The sequence below is a fragment of the Narcine bancroftii genome, chromosome 2 (genome assembly GCF_036971445.1).
Source record: "Narcine bancroftii isolate sNarBan1 chromosome 2, sNarBan1.hap1, whole genome shotgun sequence".
In the NCBI taxonomy this organism is placed as follows: Eukaryota; Metazoa; Chordata; class Chondrichthyes; order Torpediniformes; family Narcinidae; genus Narcine; species Narcine bancroftii.
Window position 1 is genome coordinate 340284915 of NC_091470.1, and position 25458 is coordinate 340310372.

Below are 25458 nucleotides of genomic sequence, written 5' to 3' on the forward strand. Positions count from 1 at the left end.
TAAAAATTGTTCTCCTTCCCTTGGAGGTCAGAATTGGGAACCACGCTTCCGGTCTGGCTGACAACCCCAGGTCTGATACTTCTCAGTAAGCATGTTAAAACACACAAGGCGGACCCACTGGTTGAAGAAGTGCACCTCCTGCATGCGAACCCCCAGTAGGTGCTGTTAAGGTACCTGGACGGACGGAATGATACAATGTCCATCCGAGACCTGGCGTGAGCATGAGCCCCGGCACGGGAGGTGCACCCAATACCCACGGGCCACGACCAGTCAGCCCCAAGGATCACTAACAGGCAAAGTAATGATCCCAGCTTCAAAATGGCTCCTTGAGTGTCTCTCTTTCCCCCCCACCCCCTGACTGTTATAAACAAATTCCCCACCCCCTGCGGAACCAGTAGACACAGTCACTGTTCAACCCTCCAACACCCAGCTGAGCGAACAAGCCACTGATCTGCTGGAACCAATGATACAGCCAGCGATACTTCGGAGATCTCAGTGCCGAATAAAACCGCCCGAGCAGCTGAACCTTTGAACTGTATGGACAACAAGACCCATACCAATGGACATTGGCCTGCAACACCCTGCCGGACATCAGTCAAAAAAAGGTGAACTTGGTAGAATGTGTCCTCACTGAGCTGGGCAGGCTGTCCTGCCTTCTGTACCTGTAGACATCCCATAAGATCCCCTAATAAGGTCCAGGAGCCTTGGTCTCCTTGCTCATACTTGCCAGCAGCATTTAGAGGCATGTCTGGGTCTTCTGATCAATAAAGCCTTTGACTACTTGCTTCGTATCTATAAGTGGTCGTTGATCGCGCACATAGTATTTTTGTTTTTATTTTGTATTTCCCAAATCTGAAGTATTTTGCTGCTGTCCACATAATTTCTGATGCCAGAAATACTTGCATTTTAGGGTTGATATTTCAAATACTCTTCCAGATTTGTGAATATAAGTAACTTGCACTACTGTCAATCAACTTGATCCAGTTCTGATACTGTCGATTAAGTTTTTCCTGTTCTGATGCAAGTACCTTATTCCTGGGGGTGTGGCACTCCTGTATGAGGAGAGATTAAATCAAACAAATTTTGAGTAGTTTCAGAGGCTTTCTTCAGAGGCTTCTAGGTAGATGCATGAATATGCAGAGAACAAAAGGAGATGTGTCATATGCTATCAGTAGAGTTTTAGTTAAATTTGGGCATCCTTTTTGATGCAGGCAACATGGGTGAAAGGGCCTGTTCCGGTGCTGTACTGTTCTGTGGATGCAAAACAAAATAAAGATGTCCAGCTGAAACCTTTATAAATAGTGGATCAAATTCTGGATCAGAAAGTTAATTATCTGCATGACCGTTACATCTGGGGCATGGCAGCAAGCTTTGGGCCACAGTCATTTTACTTTATAAGTCACATTGTTAAACTGGAAATAGTTAAATCTTTGTTTCTCTCTTTAAAACTTGAGCTGCACCAGTGCTCGTTGTGAGACTGGAGATTTTGCTGCCAACCTGAACTGGCTGTGGACTTTCTGTCAAGAATCCAGTTGCAGGGCGGGGTGTTTGGTCCCAGTGAGAATAGTTCATCCAACCAATGATGAGTGTCTAGATGGGTGAGGGTCAACGATATAGCATCATCTGTGGACTGATTTGGACTGCTGCTGGGCCACACAGTCCTTTGCCACCAGACCAGATATGTTGCCTGGTCCTTAGTGAAACACAAAAGTCTGCAGACATAATGGTTGAAGTAAAAACACAATGCTGGAGAAACTCAGCAGGTCAAACAGTGTCTTTTAGAAAGCAAAGATAAAAAATATACATTACCAACATTTCGAGCTTGAGCCCTTCATCAAGGTATGGAAAAATTGTTTGGTCCTGCTGCTTTGCATGGGTTCACCCTGGATAGGATTAATTTTTACAGCTAGGTTTAAGGTTTAAGTTTGTAATATACCCAGTACAATAAGGATTTTTCAATGAGCAGACTATCTGGTTATCTCTAACCTTTTGACAGTCATTTAAAGAATACAGTTTGCATAAGGACAGCGTGATTATAGGTTTAATGTCAAGAACTTGGATTTTCCAAGTCTGGTAGACACTCTGGTATTAATCTAGTTAGCATTTGTTTCTTCTATAAGTGTTCATTTATGCCATGTGTCAGCATCTCGGGAAAAAGTTTTTGCTTTGACCATATTGATTGCAGATTAGCAATCTTTATTGAAATGTAAAGATGATTCATCCTTCTACTCAGACATGATATGATTTAATGTCCTATTTAAGTTTCAAGAAAATTAGATGTAATATTAACGATAGAATGTTTCAATTTACAAAATTGTGGGGCCCATTCTTAATTTTTTAAAATAATTGGAAGAATTAAGAATTACTGTAGGTTCCGGTGATTCATTGCCTGTTGGGAGTTACCAGTGGTTCCACATTATCATTTTTTATTAATTGTATGTAATCTTGATTAGAGGGAGGGGGGTATATTAGATGTAGTTTTAGTATTTAGTTTTTTTCTTTTATACAACTTATTTCAACAAACAGGTTTAACCTGGTCATATATTATTTCAAATCAACTGTTTTTGAGGTTTATTAAGCAATTCTTGATGTCGTTTCATCGACTCATTTTTGTGTGCATGGTTATTCATATACAAATGAATTGTTTCGTAATTTTTAAATTCTGTATGTATGCTTATATGTTAAACTCACTAAAAATATTTTAAAGAATTTATGCCATCTAAATCATGTTAAACTGAGAACATTTAAGGTTCTTCCTTCATATAATCTATCTTGTATGGGCACTACTGCAAATTTAAGGTTTTCTGTTTATTAACGGATATAATACTATTTGATAATCGTTTGCCAATTTGTTTCAACATGAGATATTTACCAACTTCAATAAAAACTTGACAGTTATATTTTTCTTGAACTGCAGATCAGATAATGAATGTGAAACAGACAATGAATTTAAAGACACATCTGAAAAAATGATAGCTGAAAAACTGACAAGTAAAGAAACTTCAGAGAGGGAAGATCAGCATTTGGAAGAGTAAGAAATATGCTCAATATTTAGTAATCTTGATTTTTGTTACTGATAAGTGTGGATTCCGGTTCGTTCGGTGGACCTCACAAAATGCCGATACTCAAACTTTCGTCCTGGTCAGACTACTTTATTCTGCAGAATACTCAAGCTGTCTGCTCACTGTGGCCAGAGACATGCTTCCTCTGGAAGCAGCAAGCAGAAAGTGACTCACTTGTGTCTTTTTCCCTTTGTTCAGTCTGCACATGGGTGGAGTTACATTTGGCCCAATCAAAAGTTTACACAGTAAATTTTTACCTAAAATGCTGACAGATGGCATGAATGAACACTTATAGAAGAAACAAATGCTAACTAGATTAATACCAGAAGTGTCTACCAGACTTGGCAAATCCAAGTTCTTGACATTAAACCTACAAAAGTATATGTATGCTTCTTGCATACATATTAGATTGCTACATAAGATTGACAGCCTCTTATCAAACATTGCTTAAGTTGATTGGTTCAAAATAAATTGCTATAGTTAGTCGTTGTGCTAATTGGTCCCTTTTGAATTGCTTCACCTGCCTTATAATGCTGCAAAATCTAACTGTGTTCTTTACTTGCTGTTAACCCCTTCCTTCCTCATGATGATTGCTGTTTAGTGCAAATAACCGTAAACTACCATCAGGAAAAGTGAAATGATATTAATTGAATGAATTAATTGAATGTCATTTCCTCATGTCATGTTTTTTAATCATTGGATAGTTACTGTGAGAGCAAATGAGAAACAGATTTAAAGTTTGGATATTCTTCGCAATTTATTAAGATGTATCTTGAACTTCATTTTACTTGCATTTACAGAATAGAAAATGAAGGAATCACTTGTGTATCCATTCCATGACACATGGTAGTGATGCTTTAGTGAAGTGCATTGCTGCCTTATAACCAATAAAATAATACTTAATTACACCTGGACAACAATTTTTTTTCCAAGAAGTTTGGTTTCTGAAATTTGAGGATTATGATAGACAACTTCAAGCTGAACACAGATAATTTCAGATTTGCTGTATCATGTAGGAAGTTGAAGAAATATTAAATTAACTTGTATTGAATTTAGCATGCTTAATCGCATAATGATCCTTTTGTTCAACTGACTTGAAAATGTTATGTTGCTGATTTTCATTTGTACCCAGCATCTGATGCCTCCCCCGTCAGTGTCCAACAATAGTCAGTCAGCATTGATGGATTCTAGTTATCATAATACCACTTTTCCATGGTTGCAATGTCCTAGTGAAAACTTTCACCATGTCTGTCATTGACTGCACCAGGATCAGGAGCCCACAATCCATAAAATACACCCCAAAATCTTTGTTGTCCAGTATTATAAAACATGATAAACAGAAAATATGTAAATTTCTTTATATTTTAGAACTAAAGCCAAAACAAAAGCAAGCATTGCTGTAGAATCATAGAAAACTACAGCCCAGGAACAGGCCCTTCAGCCTTTCTGGTCCAGGCTGAACTATTTATTCCAATTGGCCCCATCGATCTGCATCCAGATGACAGCCCTACATTTCCCTCCCATTCACGTACCTATCCAATCTTCTCTTAAATGTTGAAATTGAACCTGCATCCACCACTTCCTCTAGCAGTTTGCTCCACACTCTTGGTGCCTCTTAGTGGAAAAAGTTCTCTCTAATGTTCACTTTAAACATTTCATCTTTTACCATGAGCAATGATGTCAAATTCCTGTCTCACCAAACCTTTGAAGAAAAGGCCTACTCTTATCTCCCCAGTGGTTCTCAACCTTATTCTTTCCACTCACATACCACTTTTAAGTATTCCCTATGCCAAAGGTGCTCTATGATCAGTAGGAGATTGCTTAAGGTGGTACGTGGGTAGAAAGAAAATGTTTGAGAACCACTGTTTTAATCGTACCTAATTGACTCGTTATGTGCACGCTTTCATAACTTCAAAGGAACTGGGCCAATGACAATTTTTCTCAAGCCAAATATTTCAGTAACAATTGGGTCTAGAGCAGTGATTCTCAACCTTCTCTTCCCACTCACATCCCACCTTAAGCAATCCCTTACTCATCACAAAGCACTGATAGCATGGGGATTACTTAAAGTGGTATGTGAGTGGAAAGAAAAAGGTTGAGAACCACTAATCTACCCTACCAATACTCCTCATTATCCTGTATACCTCTATCAAATCTCATTTCACTTTCTGACACTCAAGGAAATAAAGTCTGAACTATTTAATCTTTCCCCATAGCTCAGCTCTTCAAGTCTTTCAATTTTACTCCTATCTTTCCTGTAGGTAGTTGACCTAACTCCACATGATACTCCAAATTTAGCCTTACCTTTGTTCCACTGTCTACCTTTTTCTCCTCACAGATGTTGACTGCTTTCTTATGAATTAGCACCTTTAATTTTAATTAGTTTTATAATATTTCCATCAATTCAGTTTTTCTAGCAAAAAGTATAAAAATTATAGTTTAAAATGTAGTGCTGATTCTGATTTTGACTACTTACTCAGAAGAAAGACACACACAAGTGTAGTCAGGTATAGCTCTCATTTATTGGGGGCTTAAGCCCGACTTGTATCCCGCTGTTTCCCCATTTTTGCTGACATAATGGCCCGCATAACAAGCGGGTTACCTGCCTGCAGGTGCATTCCGACATAACAATACCTTCTTCCCTGCGCGCTTGTCCCCGTCTCTTGGCTGTGCAGTGGGGCCAGTGCCATTTTGGGGTCGCTGGTCCTTATGCTGCCCTAGCTATTTGTTTGCTGGTTTGCTTGCTTGCTGGGGCCGGTGCCGCTGCGCGGTCTGCTGGTTTCTGGTTGCCCTCAGTGCCTAGAACACTGGCCCTATTGCCACAGCGGGCAGCTACAAGACCCGCCCCCCCAGCAAAAGAACCGGTGATATTATCCTTGATGCGCTGACGCAGTGTCTCTGCTGTTTTTGGTGGCCTGCTTCTTTTGCATGGTGCTGGCCTCTCAGTTGGGCACACTTGTCCAGGTGTGCTGGCTTTAACCTATCCGTGGTGAAGACCTCCATCTTGCCTCTTACCTGCAGCTCAAATGTGGTTCCATTGTTATGGACAACCTGGAATGGAATGAATCCTCGTATTGCCTCTGCAGCGGTGGATGGTGTGGACCCCTGCGAATGAAAACATACAGTCCTACCGGTCTTTGGGTATGTTGGTCCTCACGTGCCGTGCCTGGTAGGTGGAGTGTGGGCCAGGTTGCGACTCTTTCCCATAGTTTACAGAGGAGAGCTGCCACATCATTCTGCTGTCTGCCTGGAGACTGTATGAATTTCCTCAGGACCACCAGTGGAGCTCCGTAGACTAGTTCGGCCGAAGAGGTATTGAAATCCTCCTTGGATGCCATGTGGATACCTAGCAATGCCCATGGTAGCTCATCAACCCAGTTAGGTCCTTGCAGTCTGGTCATGAGTACAGCCTTGAGGTGCCTGTGGAAGCACTCCACCAGCCCATTTGACTGTGGGTGATAGGCCGTTGTGTGGTATGGGTGCCCCAGGCTGGAGGTGAACTGGGCCCCTCCGATGTCATGTGGGACAGTGTCCTGAACCGTGACACCCAGGAGATGAGGGCTCTGGTACATGAGGTTGTGGATGTGTCTGCCAGCAGGACTGCATCTGGCCACCTGGTGAAACGGTCGACCATCGTGAGCAGGTAGTGGAAACCTGAGATACTGGTAGGGTCCCACTATGTCCATGTGGACGTGGTTGAACCTTCGCTCCAAAGGCTCAATGTGCTGAGGTGGGGTCTTGGTATGCCGCTGCATCTTGGTTGTTTGGCACCTCATGCACATCTTCGCCCACCCGCTAACTTGTTTTTGTAATCCATGCTATATATATTTGCTGGCCACCGGTCGGACCTTGGTCCTGATGCATAGATGAGCCTGCCCATGGATGGAATCAAAAACATACAGTCTCCAAGCCGTCGGAACGATAGGTCTGACCTGGCCGGTAGCCACGATGCACAGGAGGGTAGTGTTACCAGTGCTAACTAGGAAGTCCTGGAGTTGCATTTCCGATATGGCTGTCTGTACTGGGGCATCTCCACTTCGTCTTGCTACATCTTCTCCAGTGCCATGAAATCCACTCCCCTAGATAGCGCATGGATACTCTGGACAGTGCGTCGGCCACCACATTGTCCTTGCCGGAGACGTGCCTTACATCTGTAGTGTACTCAGAGATGTAAGACAAGTTACGCTGCTGGTGGTCTGAGATCTTGGCCAAGGTGAAAGTTAGGGGCTTGTAAAAGTTCTGCCCTGGGGGAAGTACCTGAAGTGGCGTATGGCCTAGTACAGCACCAGTAGCTCTCGGTCAAAAGCACTGTACTTCACTTCTGGAGGTCGCAGATGTTTGCTGAAGAAAGCCAGTGGTTCTTTCAATCTGCTGTTCCAGAACTTCACTGATCACCGGTCCTGAGGCTTTTACTGTGCCAGTGCTGTTGCAGTGTCTGCCCTGGGGTGTGCCAAAAAAGCGGCTCCTGCCAGGGCTTCCTTGGCCTTTGCTAAGGCCTCTGCTGACTCCTGGAGTGCCAGATGATGAAATAGACAAAGATGATGTGATCAAACTATAATCATGGTTTTTATTAGAAGAAACTCATGGTACAATAATGAAAGACAATAGGTGCATACACAGTTATATTCAAGGGGAGTGTCCTTAACAGTATAGATAATGCACAGCCAATGTTAGTACTGCAAGGCTTGCCAGAGGGGAGACAGGCAGCTTGGCAGACATTCACCACAGTCTCCCCTCAGCAGAAGAATGGTTAAAATCAAAAGGACAGCTGCAAGGAAAGACTGAAGTAAACAATACATGGATACCATGTTTGGCATTGAGAATATTCTTAACAGCCAAAATGTGCCAGTATCTAGCAAGCAGTTTTATGAATATGTCAGCCTATCAGGTTCTTTACGAATTCTGGTGCTTCGTCTCAAAACAGGTGGCTCATTTGCAACCTTGGGAACTGGTACAGTTCTTGGGTCTGTAGTGCAGGAAGGACTGACTTTTGGACCTGGTCCAGAATCGCCAGCGTGAGGCAGTGGAGCCTCAGCATGGCCATGGTCACAGGCTGGGGGGGTGAGCCCAATCTCTCAGGCTCACTCTGAGTAGGGGTGCGAGGAAGTGGCAAACCAGGCGAGGCCATATCTCTTAGGGGTACAGTGTCAGTACTCCCGTCTGGGAATTTAATATGAGTGTAGTTGGGGTTGGTATGCAGGAGCTGAACTGGTTGGACTAGGGGGTCTGTATTACGCGCCCGAGTGTGGCTCTTCAGCAGCAGAGTTTGAGGCTCAGATAAACAGGCTGGCCAGTCCATCACAGGTCCTGATTTCCTAGGAAAGGCAAACATACATTCATGAGGTGTTTGATTTGTTGCAGTACACAATAATGACCGAATAGAATGTAATGCCTCAGGCATCACTTCTGTCACCGGGTAACAGGGTAACCATGTGTTTTTAAAGCAAGATTAACAGTCTTCCAGACTGTAGCATTAGCCCTTTCGACCTGTCCATTGCCCTGTGGGTTGTAGCTCGTGGTACGGCTAGTGGCAATTCCCTTCTGTAGCAGGGCTCTCCGCAGTTCAGCGCTCATGAATGCTGAGTCCCTATCGGTATGAATGTAATTGGGAAAACCAAAAATGCTGAAAATTCTGTCGTGACTTGATGACAGACGCTGACGAGACGTCAGGGCAGAGTATCGCAAAGGGAAACCTGGAATATTCGTCAATTACAGTAAGGAAATATACATTTTTGTTGTTGGAAGGTAACGGTCCTTTAAAATCTAAGCTAATCCTCTCAAAACGTCAGGTTGCCTTGATGAGAGTGGCCTCTGGAGCTTTGAAGAATTGCGGTTTGCATTCTGCATAAACAGGACAGCTTTTAGTCAGTTTCCTGACTTCTTCCAGAGAGTAAGGAAGGTTGTTAGCCCTTATGTAGTGGAAGAATCTCATGACTCCTGGGTGGCACAGTCTGCTATGGATCTCTTTGAGCCCCTCCAGCTGAGCAGATCGTGACAATGTGTCAGAGGGGTCATTTAACCTGCCCGCTCTGTATTGGATCTCATAATTATAAGTTGAGAGTTCTATTCGCTAGCGTGCCATCTTATCGTTCTTGATTTTACTTTTGTGTTTAGTACTGAACATGTAGGCTACAGATTTCTGATCAGTGACAAGAGTAAATTTTCTACCGGCTAGAATCTGTCTCAAGTAACGAACAGCTTCAATAATAGCCTGGGCTTCTTTTTCAATGGCAGGATGTTTAAGCTCAGGTCCGTGTAACATGCGGGAGAAGAATGCCACAGGTCTGCCCTGTTGATTAAAGGTTCCTGCCAAGGCACAATCTGAGGCATCAGTTTCCACTTGGAGTGCGGCTTTAGCAATATCAACTTTAATTCTCTCGAAAGCCTTCAAAGCCATTGAAGAGAGAGGAAAAGATTTAGTGTCAAACAGAGGGCATGCCCTCGTGGCGTAGTCCCGAATCCATTTGCAGTAGTAGGAAAAGAATCCCATATACCTTTTAAGGGCTTTTGCTGAGTTTGGGGGTGATAACTTCTTAAGGGGGGCCACTTTTTCTGAGTTGGGGCGGATTTCACCCTTGCGGACAATGTAGCCCAGAATGTCGCGTTGAACACACGTTTGCCCTCGTTAAATGTAAGATTGAGTTGTTTAGCTGTTGCTAAAAATTTCTTTAAGTTGTTGTCGTGCTCAGCCTATGTTTTCCCACAGATAGTGACATTATCCAGATAGGGAAACGTACTGTGTAACTCATACATCCTAACAATCTTATCCATTTCCCTCTGAAACACAGACACACCATTAGTGACCCCAAAAGGTACCCTTTTAAACTGTTATAAACCCCCCCCCCCCCCCCATCAGCCTCAAAAGCCGTATAGGGACGTTCCCTTTTCTTAATGGGGATTTGGTGATCAGCTGCTTTGAGGTCGATAATGGAGTACACTTTGTATTGCGCTATCTGATTAATCATTTCATTGATGCGTGGCAGGGGGTTGATGTCTGGCTGTATCAATAGCCAGTCATCTCTTAGTGTAATTCTTCACGACTACCACTTGGGCCCGCCACGGACTCTTACTAGGTTCAATTACTCCCTCTTTAAGCAGTCTCTGGGTCTCTGCTTTGATAAACTCATGATCTTCTTTGCTGTAAGAACAGCTCTTAGTGGCAATCGGCTGACACTCGGGATAAATCACTGAAAAAGGAAGGAGCTTTGATCTTTAATGTGGACTAACTAGCGCGAGGGATGGTAAGTGTGGGTAGTGGCCCTTTCTTTCTTCCACTGAAATTTAACATTACACTGTTCATTTGATATTGAATATCTAACCCCAGTAACACAGGGGTGCAGAGCTCTGGCATAATAAAGAGCCACACATCAGCCAGGCAATGTCCCTGCAAATTTAAAGTAACTTTACACTTGTCTCGTACAGTTTTTATAAGTTCACTACAAGCCATCAATATCTTTCAGTTCGCTGGATATCTCCACAAATTTAAGGCTCTGGCAGCTCTCTCATGGATGTAGCTGTCAATACTACCCGAGTCTATTAGACAATCAAGAGTCTCACCATTGACCTCCCCCTTCATAGTTGACTGTTCCAGTCCGTAACATCCCCCAACCTTTACAGTCAATTGAGCTATCACAGGGGATCTCACCTCGCCGTCACTTGAAGTCTATTCAGCCTGCTCGTCTGAAGATTGCCCCTTTTCACAGTTGTCTTCCATTCCTGAAGCTCCAGGACACATTTTCTTGGTGCTTCTCTTCTTATCAGAGGGAGTACTTTTCGCCTGACACACTTTAGCCAAGTGGCCGAGTTTCCTATATTAGCTGCAGGTAGCAAATCAAGCCGAGCACTTCTGTCTGGGGTGCCAACTCTTATCACCAAAGTAGCATTTTTCAGGAGTTCACCATTTTCTTTCCTTCGGGGTTCCAGCGCTCCTGAATGTTTCCTTTTTGGTTTCTAGCATTTCACTGGACCGCATGGCACTTCTCAGTGTTTTGGCTAGAGTGCATGTCTGGTCGTAGGTTAAGGGCTCCGTCTCCAGCAGCCTCTGTCGGATGTAACTGGAGTCAATCCCGTTGACAAAGGCATTGCAGTGTTGTTGCACTTTGACTGCTCTGACATCACATTCATTTGCCAGTGAGTCGAGGGCCAGTGCATAGGCAGCATCACTTTCCCTGGGTTTCTGGCGTCTAGTCAGCAACTGGTGTCGAGCAAGCGCCAAATTCCATGGTGCTGCCTAGTAAGCAGTCAGACATTCCCGGGCTGTAGCCAGAGTGGTAGCTCCTTGCGTTATGGCGAAAGGGACCTCACCCAGCAGAGAGTTCAGGTGACCCCACTGTATTGCCTCATTAACCACGTTGTTTTGAGCCATGTAGTAATCAAAACAAGCAATCCAGTGGTTGAAAATTTCTCTGGCCCTCGGGGCAGACTGGTCGATTATCAGCCACTCTGGCTTGAGGGCTGCATCCATTTCTGCTATTAAAATTGAAGTGCCAGTTGATGAAGTAGACAAAATAGACAAAAACGATTTGGTCAAACTGTAATCATGGCTTTTATTAGCAGAAACTCATGGTACAATAATGAAAGACAATGAAAGACAATAGGTGTATACACAGTTATACCCATGGGTAGTGTCCTTAACAGTTGAGATAATGCACAACCAACGTTAGTACAGCAAGGCTCGCCAGAGAGGAGATAGGCAACTTGGCAGACATTCACCACAACTCCTTGCCCTATGTTATGTTCTTTGCATTGCCCACCATCTGGGTGAACAAGGGCCAAGTGATCTGGGTGGGTGCGGGGATGAACCTGTTGTAGAAGTTGATCATCACCACGATATCCTATAGTCCCCTGGTTGTTCTGGGCCTAGAAAACTTCAAGATGGCCTCCACCTTGCTGGGTAGGAGTGTGGCCCCTTCCTTGGTTACCCAACGGCCCAAGAAGTCAATGGCATCCAACCCAAACTGGCATTTGGCTGAGTTGATCATCAGTCTGAATTTGCTAAGCCAGGTGTAGAGGTTGTGGAGGTGCACCAAGTGTTCTTGTCGGTCCCTGCTTGCCACAAGGATGTCGTTCAAGTAGATGAAGGTGCCATCCAGGTCTCGGCTCACTGCGTCCATCAACCGCTGGAAGGTCTACGCAGCGTTCTTCAATCTGAACGGCATGTGCAAGAATTCAAACAGGCTGAACAGGGTGATGATGGCAGTTTTGGGGATATCATTGTGGTGTACCGGGATCTGATGATATCCCCACACGAGGGCGACTTTGGAAAAGGTCTTTGCCCCGTGAAGATTGACTGCAAAGTCATAGATGTGCGGCACAGGGTATTGATCTGGCGTTGTGGCCTCGTTGAACCGACGGTGTTCTTGCACGCTCTCCAACCCCCAGTGGCTTTGGGCACCATATGCAGGGGAGAAGCCCATGGACTGTATGACCACTGTACTATGCTGAGCTCTTTTAATTTCTTGAATTTCTCCTTCACCAGCTGAAGCTTCTCTGGGAGAAAATGTCTTGCTCATGCATGGAGTGGTGGACCTTGGTTAAAGATGTGATGTTGTACTCCGTGCCGGTGAATCACCGTGGTGAATTGGGGGGTGAGCTCTGCTGAGAACTCTGTCAATATTTTGGCATATTCATCTGTGGATCACTGGACAGAGTCCAGGTGGGATGCTGGAAACTTGACGTCCTTGAGGGGATGTTTTAGAAAACCTTTGTGTGAACCAATCTCCAATCCTTAAGGCCTATGAGCAGACTGGGCACGCAGGAAGTCTGCCCCAAGCAGTGGCTGTTCCACTGTGGCCTATGTGAACACCCATGAGAAGAGGCTGCCTCCCATCTGCAGTTAGACCTTGTGTGTACCATAAGTCCTGATCGTGCTGTTGTTGGCAGCATGGGGCCCTCCTGCCTGTTCCTGGTGTCCTGTCCCGATGGGGGCAGGATGCTGGCCTCTGCTCCTGTGTCCATGAGGATTTGTTGTCCAAACTGACAGTCCCACACGTACAAGTGGAGCAGATGTGCCCTTCTGTCACGCCGTGAGATCCAAAAGGTCTTGATTAGTAAGTCCTTGAAGATGGTTTAGGCACCTTCTGACGGGGATGAAGTTGGCCACCCGGCTTGCCGTGTCCTGGTCCAGGGCACTTATCACGTGGTAGTATCTGATGGACTCCTTTATGATCTGCCGTATGTGAAACTGTCCTTCAGCCTGGGCAAACCAGGCTGATTCACCCAGAAGGTGGGCAGCTTGAGGGCAACTGCATGGACTGTTGCCGCCTTGCTCATTGTTGGGTTTAGATGCTGTCTAAACTATTGGGAAACACTACTTAGAAGAAAGACACACACACACGAGTGTAGTCAGGTATAGCTCTTGTTTATTGGGAGCTCAAGCCCGACTTTTATTTGATTCGCGTTCCTGCCATTTCCCCCTTTTGCTGACATAACGGGTCGCATAACAAAAATGGGTTTCCTGCACATGGGTGCACTCCTACATAACAATACCTTCTTCCCTGCACTCTCCCTGTCTGTTGGCTGTGCAACGGGGCCAGCACCATTTTGGGGTCGTTTGTCCGCTGGTTTGCTTGCAGGGGCCTGCGTGGACTGCTGACGTTTGGTTGCGCTGATTGCCGCCAAGGCAGACCGCTACAGTGCTATGCTTTATGGATGATGAATTGTACTCTGAACCAGTCAAACTTGTCTTGTTTTCCTCAATCCTATCTGGGCGTCAAATTAAAAGAAATAGGTGCCAAAGTGAATTTTATGTATTTGATCAATGCTGGATGGAAGCAAATGAAAGGCCAAACAGATTGAAAAAGAAAACACAGTCTGCATTTTGCCTCTGCATTAATTTTCATCAACAAAAATCTGTACAATACTTTCAAGATGATTGATATTGATCCTGATCACTGCTTTATCCTTTTCTGTCCAAATATTCACAAGCTTTCTTTCTGCAGTTGTGCAAATCAATTCATTCTTTTTTTTCTGAGTATCATCAATATGGCATTTTCAGTTACAGGGCTGCATTTCAACTTTTCAGCTTTGGCTGTGGTTAAAGTGTGTGTTCCTCTGATTAGTCTTTGTGCGCCTTGACCACGACCTGCCTTGAAGGTCTGGTCCTTGATTTGCATCATATCTTGGTATCAGTGAGACCAATTTTTTAATCAAAAAAAGTTTAAAAAAAAACCCATCTTCCATGTGTTCCACCACCTATGCCTTGACCCTTTGACCACTGCTACTCGAAATTGCTATTGTGCGATTCTGGAGAAAACTTGGCAAAGCTGATTAATAAGACCTTAACAAGTTCAATAAGCAATGTTTTTTTTAGGCTTAATTTGAATATGAACTCAGAGCCACTTAACTCTGAAGATGATTCTGGAAATCAAGAAAGCAAACAAAAAGAAGAGAGTGAATATGAGGATTCTTCCACAAAGTGAGTTGTAACTTGGAATTCATTTTTCATGAAACCTTTTGATGGTGTAGAACTTTGATTATCCAAAATCTTCAGTTATCCAAAAAATTTTGAAGCCGAAATGACATAATTTCCCCTCTGAAAATTTTCAGATAATGAGGAAATCCAAAATAATCAGAAATTCTCAGTTGTCCAACATTTTTTGGAAGCGAACTGATGGCACAGGTTGAAAGAATTTTGGTAAAAACCTCTGAGTAGAATTTTGTGTTTTTGGTGTTGGATTTATCTTGTTCAGGTTTTTGGTGAGAATTAAACATTATTTCACGCTTAAAAAGCCTTCCCTTGTTGTTGTTTGTTGTTGTTTAAACACTGTTACAAGTGATTTGCTGTTGCTACTGGGCTGTTCTTGAAAAGCGTCTTACCTGAAAATATTGTTTATCCGAAATAGGATAATAGCAGTTGTATTGTACTACATTTCTTTAAATTAAAAGTTAAGCTGTTTCAGGTAGAACAAGTACAGAAAATATAAGCAATTTACTTTTGTAAATTTTCCAAATCACTGCATTTGTTCTCTACATTTTAATTAGAATGATAGCTATAAAAAATACTTCTTGTCATCAGGCTTCAAAGGATGAAAATAGTATCATTTCAGATGCTGGCTGTCAAGCCATGTACTTTTGCAGGGAGAATGGTGCAGGAGGTTAATGCTGTTTTCCATATATAAGATGTGACAGGTTCTGTGTATACTGTTTGTGTCTTAATATTCTGAAATTATCCACATCTTATCTGCTAAGCTCTTCTCACTAATTCAATTTGAGATTTTCTGAGGAAAATAAATAGATATAAGGTGGGGTCACAGGGATAATTTATATGGATTTTAAGAGAGGCATTTTACAAGATCCCACATGGCAGGCTAGTCCAGCTCATGGTATCCAAGGAGATTGGATTCATAAAGGTCTGGTGATAGGAGGCAGACAATAGTAGTGGAAGAGATACATTTTTGATTCAAAGTCTGTGGCTACTTGATGGTAAGTCCCTTGTGATGATTAATAAGACCTCAACAAGTTCAGAAAGCAATGTTTTTTTTTTCTAGGCTTAATTTGAATATGAACTCAGAGCCACTTAACTCTGAAGATGATTCTGGAAATCAAGAAACCAAACAAAAAGAAGAGAGTGAACATGAGGATTCTTCCACAAAGTGAGTTCAATGATTTCAATATCGATGTAAGAAATATGCATTGCAAGTGTATGGATGATAAGTTGATGGTGTTTTGGATAGCCATAAAAGTTGTCCATGGCTGTAAAAGGATACAGATAAGATGAATAGTTGGGCAGAGCAATGGCAGCTGGAATTTTGATTCTGTGAAATACAATGTGTTTGAAATCATCACTCTTTTGTACAATTCCGCGCTTAGCAAAGACACCTCCCTCCCCTTACAGCTCCTTCCAATCGGAACCACAATATTTCACAGCCTTCCCATTTCTCTTCCCATCCTCCTTGATTCTACAGGGTTCCTCCTTATTCATACATCGCATGTTAAGTTAATCAGGCAGCCTTGTCATTGGGGGCGTCCAGGTTAATATTTATATTCTCATTAAGCAAGTGCAGTACTGACTGCAGGTTACCCTAGGTCGATTTGCCAGTTTAAACGAGAATTTGTTGTCTTTGAAGATTCTGATACACAAGGAGTCCACTAACTTAGCTAACTGTTCTCAAGTGCTAATCTAATCACATTCCACTACTTCTCACAGTGGTGCTAGTTTAATCACATTCCACCACTATTCACAATCCACTTTTTTTCTTTTACCATGTATATTTGATTAAACTACATCAGCATAGCTTTGGTGGTCTCTTCTGCTTCCCTCAAACTGTTGGAGTATATGTTTAATTTCTTGCTGCTCATCCCCTACAGGCCTTAGCACCATTTGCCATGGGCCTGTCACAGAGGAAATTAATCTTGTGATGACACATCTTAGAACTGCTAATCTGACAACCAGACCCACCAAGATAATTAGGCTGTAAATAGCAAGGAGGATCAGCCATTGTCCTCTGCCTTTTAGGCCTCAATCAATCCATGTCCACTCTCCCCAACCGGTCCAGATTTATAACAAGCAGACAGAAAGAAAGGGTCAAATTAGCAACTGTGGTGCACTGAGGTAGCAGCAAGAAAGCACAAAACACAAAGATTGTACAACAATCTTTATTCCAGTAAAAGTCTGAACACCAGTTCATGCTTTGGTGGCTCCTGTGTGACTGCTCAGGAGGGGCTGGCTCAGGTCTCTATTCAGATCGCCTGATTGACAGGCAGCTAGGTGGAGTCAGCCCTTAGGTGGTCTTCCTGCAGGCACAGAGATCCCCCTGCAGTAGGCTGGTGGTTGCATCACCACATTCACCCCCTTCTTTAAATTGTCCTGGTGGGGGGGGAGGCATGTGGGATGGTGTCAGGAGATATTTACAAATTTAGATGGTCCAGCAACTGTCGAAGTCTCTGGGACCGTTGCAGGGTTGATTCCTTTGTCAAAGGTCGGTGAGGGTGTGGTTGCTGCCTGAGAGCTGGCTGGGTCCAGTGTAGTTGTGGCGGGCATTGGTTTGGACAGTGTGGCCAGGTAGGTGTGGATCGACAGGAGTGGGGTTCGCTGGAAGGACGGAGGGAGTGGTTCGGCCCCCCCATATCCTGGATGAGCCAAGGGTACCCATGGTGGGGAGGATGGGTCGGGTAGTCATGATGCTGGGGTGGTGGTGCCAGATCTTTGGCTGAGACGGTGTCCTCACAGCCACTGGGTTACCTGATGTAGGCGTAGTTGTGATTGGCGTGGAGGAGGAGCACCTCCTCGACCAGTGGGTCGGACTTGTGGACCTGCACATGTTTGCATTTGAGCACTGGACCTAGAGAGGTAAGCCAAGCTGGGAGTGAGATTTCAGTTGCTGATTTCCTGGGGAATGAGAAAAGGCACTCTTGAGGGGTTTGATTGGTAGCTGCGCACAAGAGCGACCTAATGGCATGGAGTGCCTCGGAGAGGGCTTTCCAGATCACCCAGTTTTCACGCTCTACCTGCCTGTTGCCCCCTCGGGTTGAAACTAGTTGAACGACTAATCACAGTGCCTTGCGCTACCAGGTGCTGACGCAGCTCCTCACTCTTGAAGCCAGAACCCCGATCACTGTGGATGAATGCCGAGTATCCGAACATGGCGAAGATCTGCATCAGAGACCTGATAACGGTGGCTGTGGAGATGTCAGGGCAAGGGATGGTGAAGGGAAAACAGGAGTATTCGTCTACGACCGCAAGGAAGTAGATGTTCTTGTTCGTGGAAGGCAGGGGACCCTTGAAGTCGATGCTAAGCCGTTTGAATGGCCAAGTGGCCATGATGATGTGGGCCTGAGGTGAGCAGAAGCGTGGTTTGTTCTCTGCACAGACGCTGCATGACTTGGCCATAGTCCACTTGTTCAGTGAAGGGGAGGTTCCGGGACTTAATGAAATGGTACAGGCGTGTGACGCCTGAGTTACAAAAAGAGTCGTGCAGCACCTGCAGTTGGTCAGACTGCACCGTGGCGCAGGTCTGGGACAGGGCATCAGGGGAGTCGTTGAACTTCCCAGGTGTGTACTGGATGCCGTAGCTGAACGTAGCCAGCTCGACTCTCCAGCGCAAGATCTTATCATTCTTGATCTTGCCTTTATGGGTGGTACTGAACATGAAAGCCACTGCGCACTAGTCGGTGAGAAGGGTGAGTCTCTTACCTGCCAGGTAGTGGCGGCAGTGGCCGACCGCTTCCACTATCGCCAGGGCCTCCTTTTCAATGGCGGAGTGTCTGAGCTCGGAACTGGGAGGGTCCTGGAGAAAAAAGCCACGTGTTGCCCTCTTTGGTTGAGGGTGGCTGCGAGGGCAACATCAGAGGCATCGCTCTCCACCTGGAGTGGGGTGTCCTCATCCTCAGCATTGCGTCATGGCATTGGCGACGTGAGCGAAAGCTGCTTGCACCTCGGGGGTGGGGGGTGGAATGTGGGATAGGAAAGGTGGTGGCTTGGGCCAGTGGACAGACCTTGTCTGAGAAACGAGGGACCCACTGGGAGTAATAGGAGAAAACCCCAAGCCACCTACAGAGGGCCTTGAGCAAGTGGGGGAGGGGCAGTTCCATTAGTGGGCGCATGCGTTCTGGATCCGGACCAATGACGCCATGCTCCACGATCTACTCCAGGATGGCAAGGCGGGTGGTGCTGAACACGCACTTCTCTTTGTTGTAAGTGAGGTTCAGCTCCTTGGCCATCCGGAGAAATCTCTCCAGGTTGTCATCGTGGTCCTGCTGGTTGTCCAAGTACAGAAAAATTGCTCTTAGGTTGTGCTAGTCTACCTTGCGCTCCATCTCCCGCTGGAAGACAGAGACCCCATGAGTGACCCCAAACGGAACCCGGCAGGTCTCAGCATCCAGGTGATATACCTCGAAGGCTGTATATGGCTTATCCCATATATGGATAGGGAGTTGGTGGTAGGACGGCTTTAGGTCAATTGTTGAGAAAACCTTATAACGGGCTATCTCGTTGACTATGTCGGCAATTCTGGTTAGGGGGTAGGCACTGGTTTATGGTCTGGCTGTAATTGATGACCATCCTTGGTTTGCTGCTCCCTTTGACCATCAGGACTTGGACTCTCCAGGGACTGGTGCTGAGCTCTATAATACCTTCTTCCAAAAGCCACTTCATTTCTGCCTTAATGAAGGCCCAGTCTGCTGTGCAATAGCGCCTGCTTCTGGCAGCTATGGTCTTGCAATCTGGCATAAGGTAGTTGAAGAGGGCAGGAGGGGTTATCCATAGCGTGGAGAGGCTGCAGGTGGATGTGGGGCAGTCGCAGGGCTGTACGTTGTGGAGTGTGAGCAGGGGGAGGGGCCTGCCGAAACCGAGGGTAAGGCTTTGCAGGTTGCACTGGAAGTCCAGCCCAAAGAGCTTGGGCATAACCAGGAGCCTGAACCCATGGTATGTCCCCTTCCCCATCAATTTCACTGAGCAGCACCCGATGAAGTGGTCCTGGGCTCCGAAAGCAATCGCAGAGTTCGTGGGGTAGATTTTGAGATTTAGTGTCCGGACCACATTCAGGTGTATGAAGCTCTCAGTACTACCGCTATTTAACAGGCATTTTGTTACCTTCTTAACGACAGCGATGTCCATCGTTGAGTGCCCAAGTCTGTGGGGAATGTCCCTTTTTAAAGTGGTGGACGCTCGGACCATCTTGGGGTCCGAGTCGCTGCTCTCTGATGGATGAGGTGAATAGTGGCCAGTGGCTTCCTTTCCGGACGTGGGGTGCATCGGGTGGGCGATCTGGTATGTGCCCGTGTTGACCATTTATCCCATCGATGTGCCATCGGCACCCGACTGGCCCAAGGTGGCGGCACCCGGTGGACACGTGGTGTCTGTGTGGCCGGTCAGCCCGGCCAGCTGTGAAGCAGGAGGTAACGCCATCCATACTGGCAGAAGTGACGCCATCCGTACTGGCAGAAATGGCATCATTGGTGTGGGTGGAAGTCGTCTGGGGGAAGATGGCGGCACCCGGGGCAAGCACACTGCAGCAGTGCTGGTCGGTGGCTGGGCCGGAAGTGACATCTGCGATGTGGGCGGAAGTGGTGAGGTGAGTGATGGCGTTGCCCGGTCCTCACATGTGATGATGTTCAGGAGGGCTCCCAGCTGGTCGTGGAAGGCCGCAGTGCTCCCAACGTGTCTGGAAAGTCACACCTTTGCATAGTGACCTTCTTCTCGCAGACTTCCCTTGCGGGAAGTCTGACCCACACCAGGACACACAGTACTTACAGGGGCGCAGGGTGCCGGCAGCAGCGATAGTCTCCTTTATGTGCAGCCCTTCAGCTATGGTAGTCATCTGTATCTGCCAGACCGGATGTTGGGGGAGTCGGGCGTCGAAAACCTCAGCATGAAGAGTTGCAGCCTCCAGGGAGTGGACCACCTCCATTGACCTTGCAAGTGAGGCGATGTTTTCTTCCAGCAGTTTCTGCAAGGCACTCCTCAAGTGCAGCCCTCACACACAGGTGTCTTGGATCGTTCACTCCACTTCCCCTTCGGTCACCCTAGTTTCGGTTAGACACGGGTGAGCTAGCTCCCGCAGGTCCCCCAGATAGGCATCTGCCGTCTCACCTGGATGTTGAGACCTGATGCTGAGCAGGTACCTGGTGTAGACCACGTTTGTTGGGGGCTTGTATGTGCTCTCCAGGATGGTCATCACAGGTTCGTAGTCTGTGCAGTCCTTGGGGGTCCAGCTTGGTGTGGAGTACCATGAGCCGCTTTTAGTTCGGTGTGATCACCTCTACCTGTGTTAGGACGATTGCCTCAACCGCATGCCTCCAGATCTCGAAGCCTGCTTGGGCTTTCGGGTGTTGAAGGTCGATCTTCAGGCTCCCGATCAACAGGAATTTCTCCATGGTCGTTCTTAAAAAAATTTATGGAATAAATTGTGGTGTGCTGAGGTAGCAGCAGGCAAGGACAAAACACAGACTGTATAACAGTCTTTATTCCAGTAAAAGTCTGGACACCAGTTCATGCTTTGGTGGTTCCCATGTGACTTGCTCATGAGGGGCTTACTCAGGTCTATATTCGGGCCGGCTGATTGACAGCCCTTAGCTGGTGTTCCTGCAGGTACAGAGACTGCCCCCTGTAATAGGCTGGTGATCGTATCACCAGTGCAAGCTTATCAGTCCAAATGTGCTATACTCCTGTTTATATTTTTCATTTGACATATTGCGACCTAATAAAATCTTATTAGTACTAACGAACAGCAATGGAAAATTCAAATAATAGTCTTTATTAAACTATTAATAACATAACATTTCTTACTTATCTCTAACCTTAATTGAAAATTTAACCCCACTATGCACAAATGTAAATGTGTGTGTTTGTGCGTGTGTCCATGTTAAAGTCCCAAACTATTACAGTTTAAGCTTGATTCTGAAAAAGTCCATTTTAAAGTCCAGTTTCAAACATCTTGTTGAACTTTGAGAATACTTTAAAATCGCAGTTCAGAAGTAATTTTGAAACACTTTTAAAACATTATATTTTCAGGTCTCTTGAGACACACGAGTCTCTTGGTGAGCTGTCTGTCGACTCCCCCTTTTTCAGCCTCAATTTGAAGTTTTATGGTATATTTTAGCATATTCGTGGACCCCAATTTTCTGGCTACCCTAGGTGCCCCGTTGAGCGGCATATAAGTCAGCCTCCATAGCTTGCGATGCCCGAGATGGGCCGTTGACCAGTGTATACATTGAGCCCTGAGATTGCGTGGATTGATCTGCTGGGTGTCGGCTGGAGGTGATTGCTATCACGGAGGGTTCACCGACACAATGCAGCATGTGATGAAAATGCGAGCTTTATGTTGAAAGTGAAAGAAATGGCCAAGAAAACCAACAACTGCACTGCTGCAGGAAAACTTGATGTGCGTGAGGAGTTGGTGAGAGAGTGGAGGAACTTTGAGAATCATGCCAAAATGGCAATGTTCTTTGCAAAAAGGAATTACTCATTAGCCAGAGTTGGAAAAACATGTTGCAGAATGGGTGTGTGAGCAGAGGCAAGATTGCTACAGTCACCCAAAATAAAATAAGAACATTTGCAGTGGGCCATGTCGCATCCAGACCTTCGGGATGATTTTGTGGCTACAGTCCACTGATGCAATCATTTCAGGAACAGGAAAAATCTGGCGTTACGCCAAAAAAACAAAAATTGCACAGAAACTACCAAAAGATCTTGATCATAAAGTTGTAAGTTTTCACCAGTTTATTGTACAGAACCAGCAGAAACACTAGTTTGCATTGTGAAATATCAGAAACATGGATGAAACCCCCATGAATTTCAACATGATAGACAATAACAATGGAATAGAAAAGTGTTAAAGCTCTGCAAACCAGAAGTATAAGCTACAAAAGGACCAGGTTTACTACGGTGTTATTATTGCATGGCCAATGGAACAAAGTTAAGACCCATGATAATCTTCAAATGCAAAATTAAATTGAAAATGAAATTTCTTGCTGATATTTTTGCAGATTTTCATGAAAAGGGATGGATGGATGAAAATGGTGTAAAATTATGGATAGACAATGTGTGGAACAGGTGGTTTATGCAAAGAACTGAGTTTTCTGGTCTGGGATATGTTTTTTAGCCACCTAACTGAGAACACTAAAAGTAGATTAGCACTACATAATAATTACATGGTGGTTATCCCGGGTGGTTTGACATCTTTATTGCAACTGCTCGATGTCTGCTTGAACAAGCCATTCAAAGACCATGTGCACGAGAAGTGGAATACATGGATGTCGAGAGAAGAGTCATTTACAAAAGGCGAGGAAATGCGTGCTGCATTGCCTGATGTGCTGTGTGACTTTTGTTCAAGGCATGGGACAACGCTAGAGACTGATAAAATTATTCAAAACGTACGCTATCTCTTGTGCAATTGATGGTACGGAAGATGATTTATTGTGGGACCCTGAAGACAAAACTGAAACCGCCTCGTCAGATACAGACTGGGACCCATGTGATGACCCATATGATGGCTTGCCGCCATCTTTGCTTCAGGCGATGATAATGAGAGTGATTTTTGAAGGGTTCTAAATATTGTTTTCAGACAATGATAGCAGTTTTCAAGGGAGCAAATTATGTTGTGGTTTTCAATGAAAATCTCACAGTCAAGTTTTTTTTTGCTTTTTAAAGGATTGACTTTTACTCCGGATCAGTTTTTCAAGGCTCGGCTTGTACGCCAGTCAGCATGGATTGGATTTTGAGCTGAATTTAAGGTCTTATCCGGTGTATAAGTAGGCCTCCATTTTTTTTGGGTTTCACTTCTCGACTTGAACGCTGAAATATATGGTATTCTTCAAACAGAAGTAACCATCTTATGGGCGTAAATAAGGTTTTCTCTCTTCTTAAAAGAGCAGTCAGAGTGGCTATTTTCTTTTAAAATACCACTGGATGTTCCTTCTGTGAATAAGAAAAACATTGATCCTTTTCAAAGGATTTGTAAACTTCTTCGAGGTAGTCAGAAGTGGTCTTATTTTTTTAAAAGCCACTTACGTTGTGTATCTCCTGTGATAAGGATGAACAGCATCTCCCTCCCTTTCTTGAGATTATTGCCCCAATCCTGTCTTTCCAGGATGTCAAGTTTCTTCTTATTCAAAATGTCTCCTTGCCTTCAGTATATAGTTCTTTGACATCATGTGATGTGACATCACAGTTTGTTCCATTTCTGGCAAACCTCTTGTCTTTTTCAAACCACTTTATATCCTTACAAATATCTGACCTCATTTTAGTCCAAGAGGCTTAAGTGGTTTGGTTCCAGGAAGTCTACCTCAGGTCATTCACATGATGCTTGAGGTTATGAAATAGCTGCTAGCATAATGCTGATTATACACCAGGTACTTAAAGTTTCAAATAAGAACACTTCAGTTCCATTAAAGTTTTGTCCTTCTAGAAGAGATGACTTTGAAATGATCACTCTCTTTGGGTTCAGTAGTGTATCTGTAAATGTGCTGGCCTGTGGGTGACCCTGTATCCAGCCCACAATTCCCTCACTAGAAAAATATTTACTAAGAAATATATTTTTATAATTAAAGATTTTAACTTTGAAGATTAACTTAAATCTGTAACAGACAAAACTGCTTCTATCTACAGGTAAAATTTCCAAGATAGAAGGGAGTCAGAAAAAAACGTCACCAGTTTAACTGTTTTTTCTTTGGCTTGGCTTCGCGGACGAAGATTTATGGAGGGGGTAAAAAGTCCACGTCAGCTGCAGGCTCGTTTGTGGCTGACCAGTCCGATGCGGGACAGGCAGACACGATTGCAGCGGTTGCAAGGGAAAATTGGTTGGTTGGGGTTGGGTGTTGGGTTTTTCCTCCTTTGCCTTTTGTCAGTGAGGTGGGCTCTGCGGTCTTCTTCAAAGGAGGCTGCTGCCCGCCAAACTGTGAGGCGCCAAGATGCACGGTTTGAGGCGTTATCAGCCCACTGGCGGTGGTCAATGTGGCAGGCACCAAGAGATTTCTTTAGGCAGTCCTTGTACCTTTTCTTTGGTGCACCTCTGTCACGGTGGCCAGTGGAGAGCTCGCCATATAATACGATCTTGGGAAGGCGATGGTCCTCCATTCTGGAGACGTGACCCATCCAGCGCAGCTGGATCTTCAGCAGCGTGGACTCGATGCTGTCGACCTCTGCCATCTCGAGTACCTCGACGTTAGGGGTGTGAGCGCTCCAATGGATGTTGAGGATGGAGCGGAGACAACGCTGGTGGAAGCGTTCTAGGAGCCGTAGGTGGTGCCGGTAGAGGACCCATGATTCGGAGCCGAACAGGAGTGTGGGTATGACAACGGCTCTGTATACGCTTATCTTTGTGAGGTTTTTCAGTTGGTTGTTTTTCCAGACTCTTTTGTGTAGTCTTCCAAAGGCGCTATTTGCCTTGGCGAGTCTGTTGTCTATCTCATTGTCGATCCTTGCATCTGATGAAATGGTGCAGCCGAGATAGGTAAGCTGGTTGACCGTTTTGAGTTTTGTGTGCCCGATGGAGATGTGGGGGGGCTGGTAGACATGGTGGGGAGCTGGCTGATGGAGGACCTCAGTTTTCTTCAGGCTGACTTCCAGGCCAAACATTTTGGCAGTTTCCGCAAAGCAGGACGTCAAGCGCTGAAGAGCTGGCTGTAATATCAAAATATTGGTCATTTTGAAATATTATTTTTATCTGTGTACATTTACAATCTAGACTGGTTGAGGAACAAGAGATGGATGGAGACACATTTCCTGTTGAATATACTCAGAAAAGGACCAAATGTGATGGCACTTTTAACAAGTAAGTTCATCAATTAAGTGGTTTGATAGTTAAGTATTTTGGTGAAATCAACCTATTCAATTACAATATATTTACTGATTATAAACTGACGCTCTTAAATTTCACTCTTTTTGGATCTGAATGTGGAAAAAAGTACAATAAGAGAAGAATGCCTTTTTTCTGTGCATATGCTGGGGAGGCCTTTA

The 25458-nt window shown here is 44.9% G+C and overlaps 1 protein-coding gene across 7 annotated transcripts in view; it reads left to right on the forward strand.

Annotated features, from left to right (window-relative positions):
- The window catches only part of LOC138755725 (DNA topoisomerase 1-like), a 145966-nt gene that overhangs the window by 28191 nt on the left and 92317 nt on the right, over positions 1-25458 (forward strand). For 5 of the 7 annotated variants that reach the window (XM_069922192.1, XM_069922198.1, XM_069922195.1 and 2 more), the window contains 4 exons: positions 2918-3031; positions 14374-14478; positions 15551-15655; positions 25187-25273. In XM_069922192.1, coding sequence (XP_069778293.1) covers positions 2918-3031; positions 14374-14478; positions 15551-15655; positions 25187-25273 — 411 coding nt within the window. The remainder of the gene's footprint in view (positions 1-2917; positions 3032-14373; positions 14479-15550; positions 15656-25186; positions 25274-25458) is intronic. The other 2 variants (XM_069922196.1, XM_069922197.1) reach the window with 1 other exon arrangement.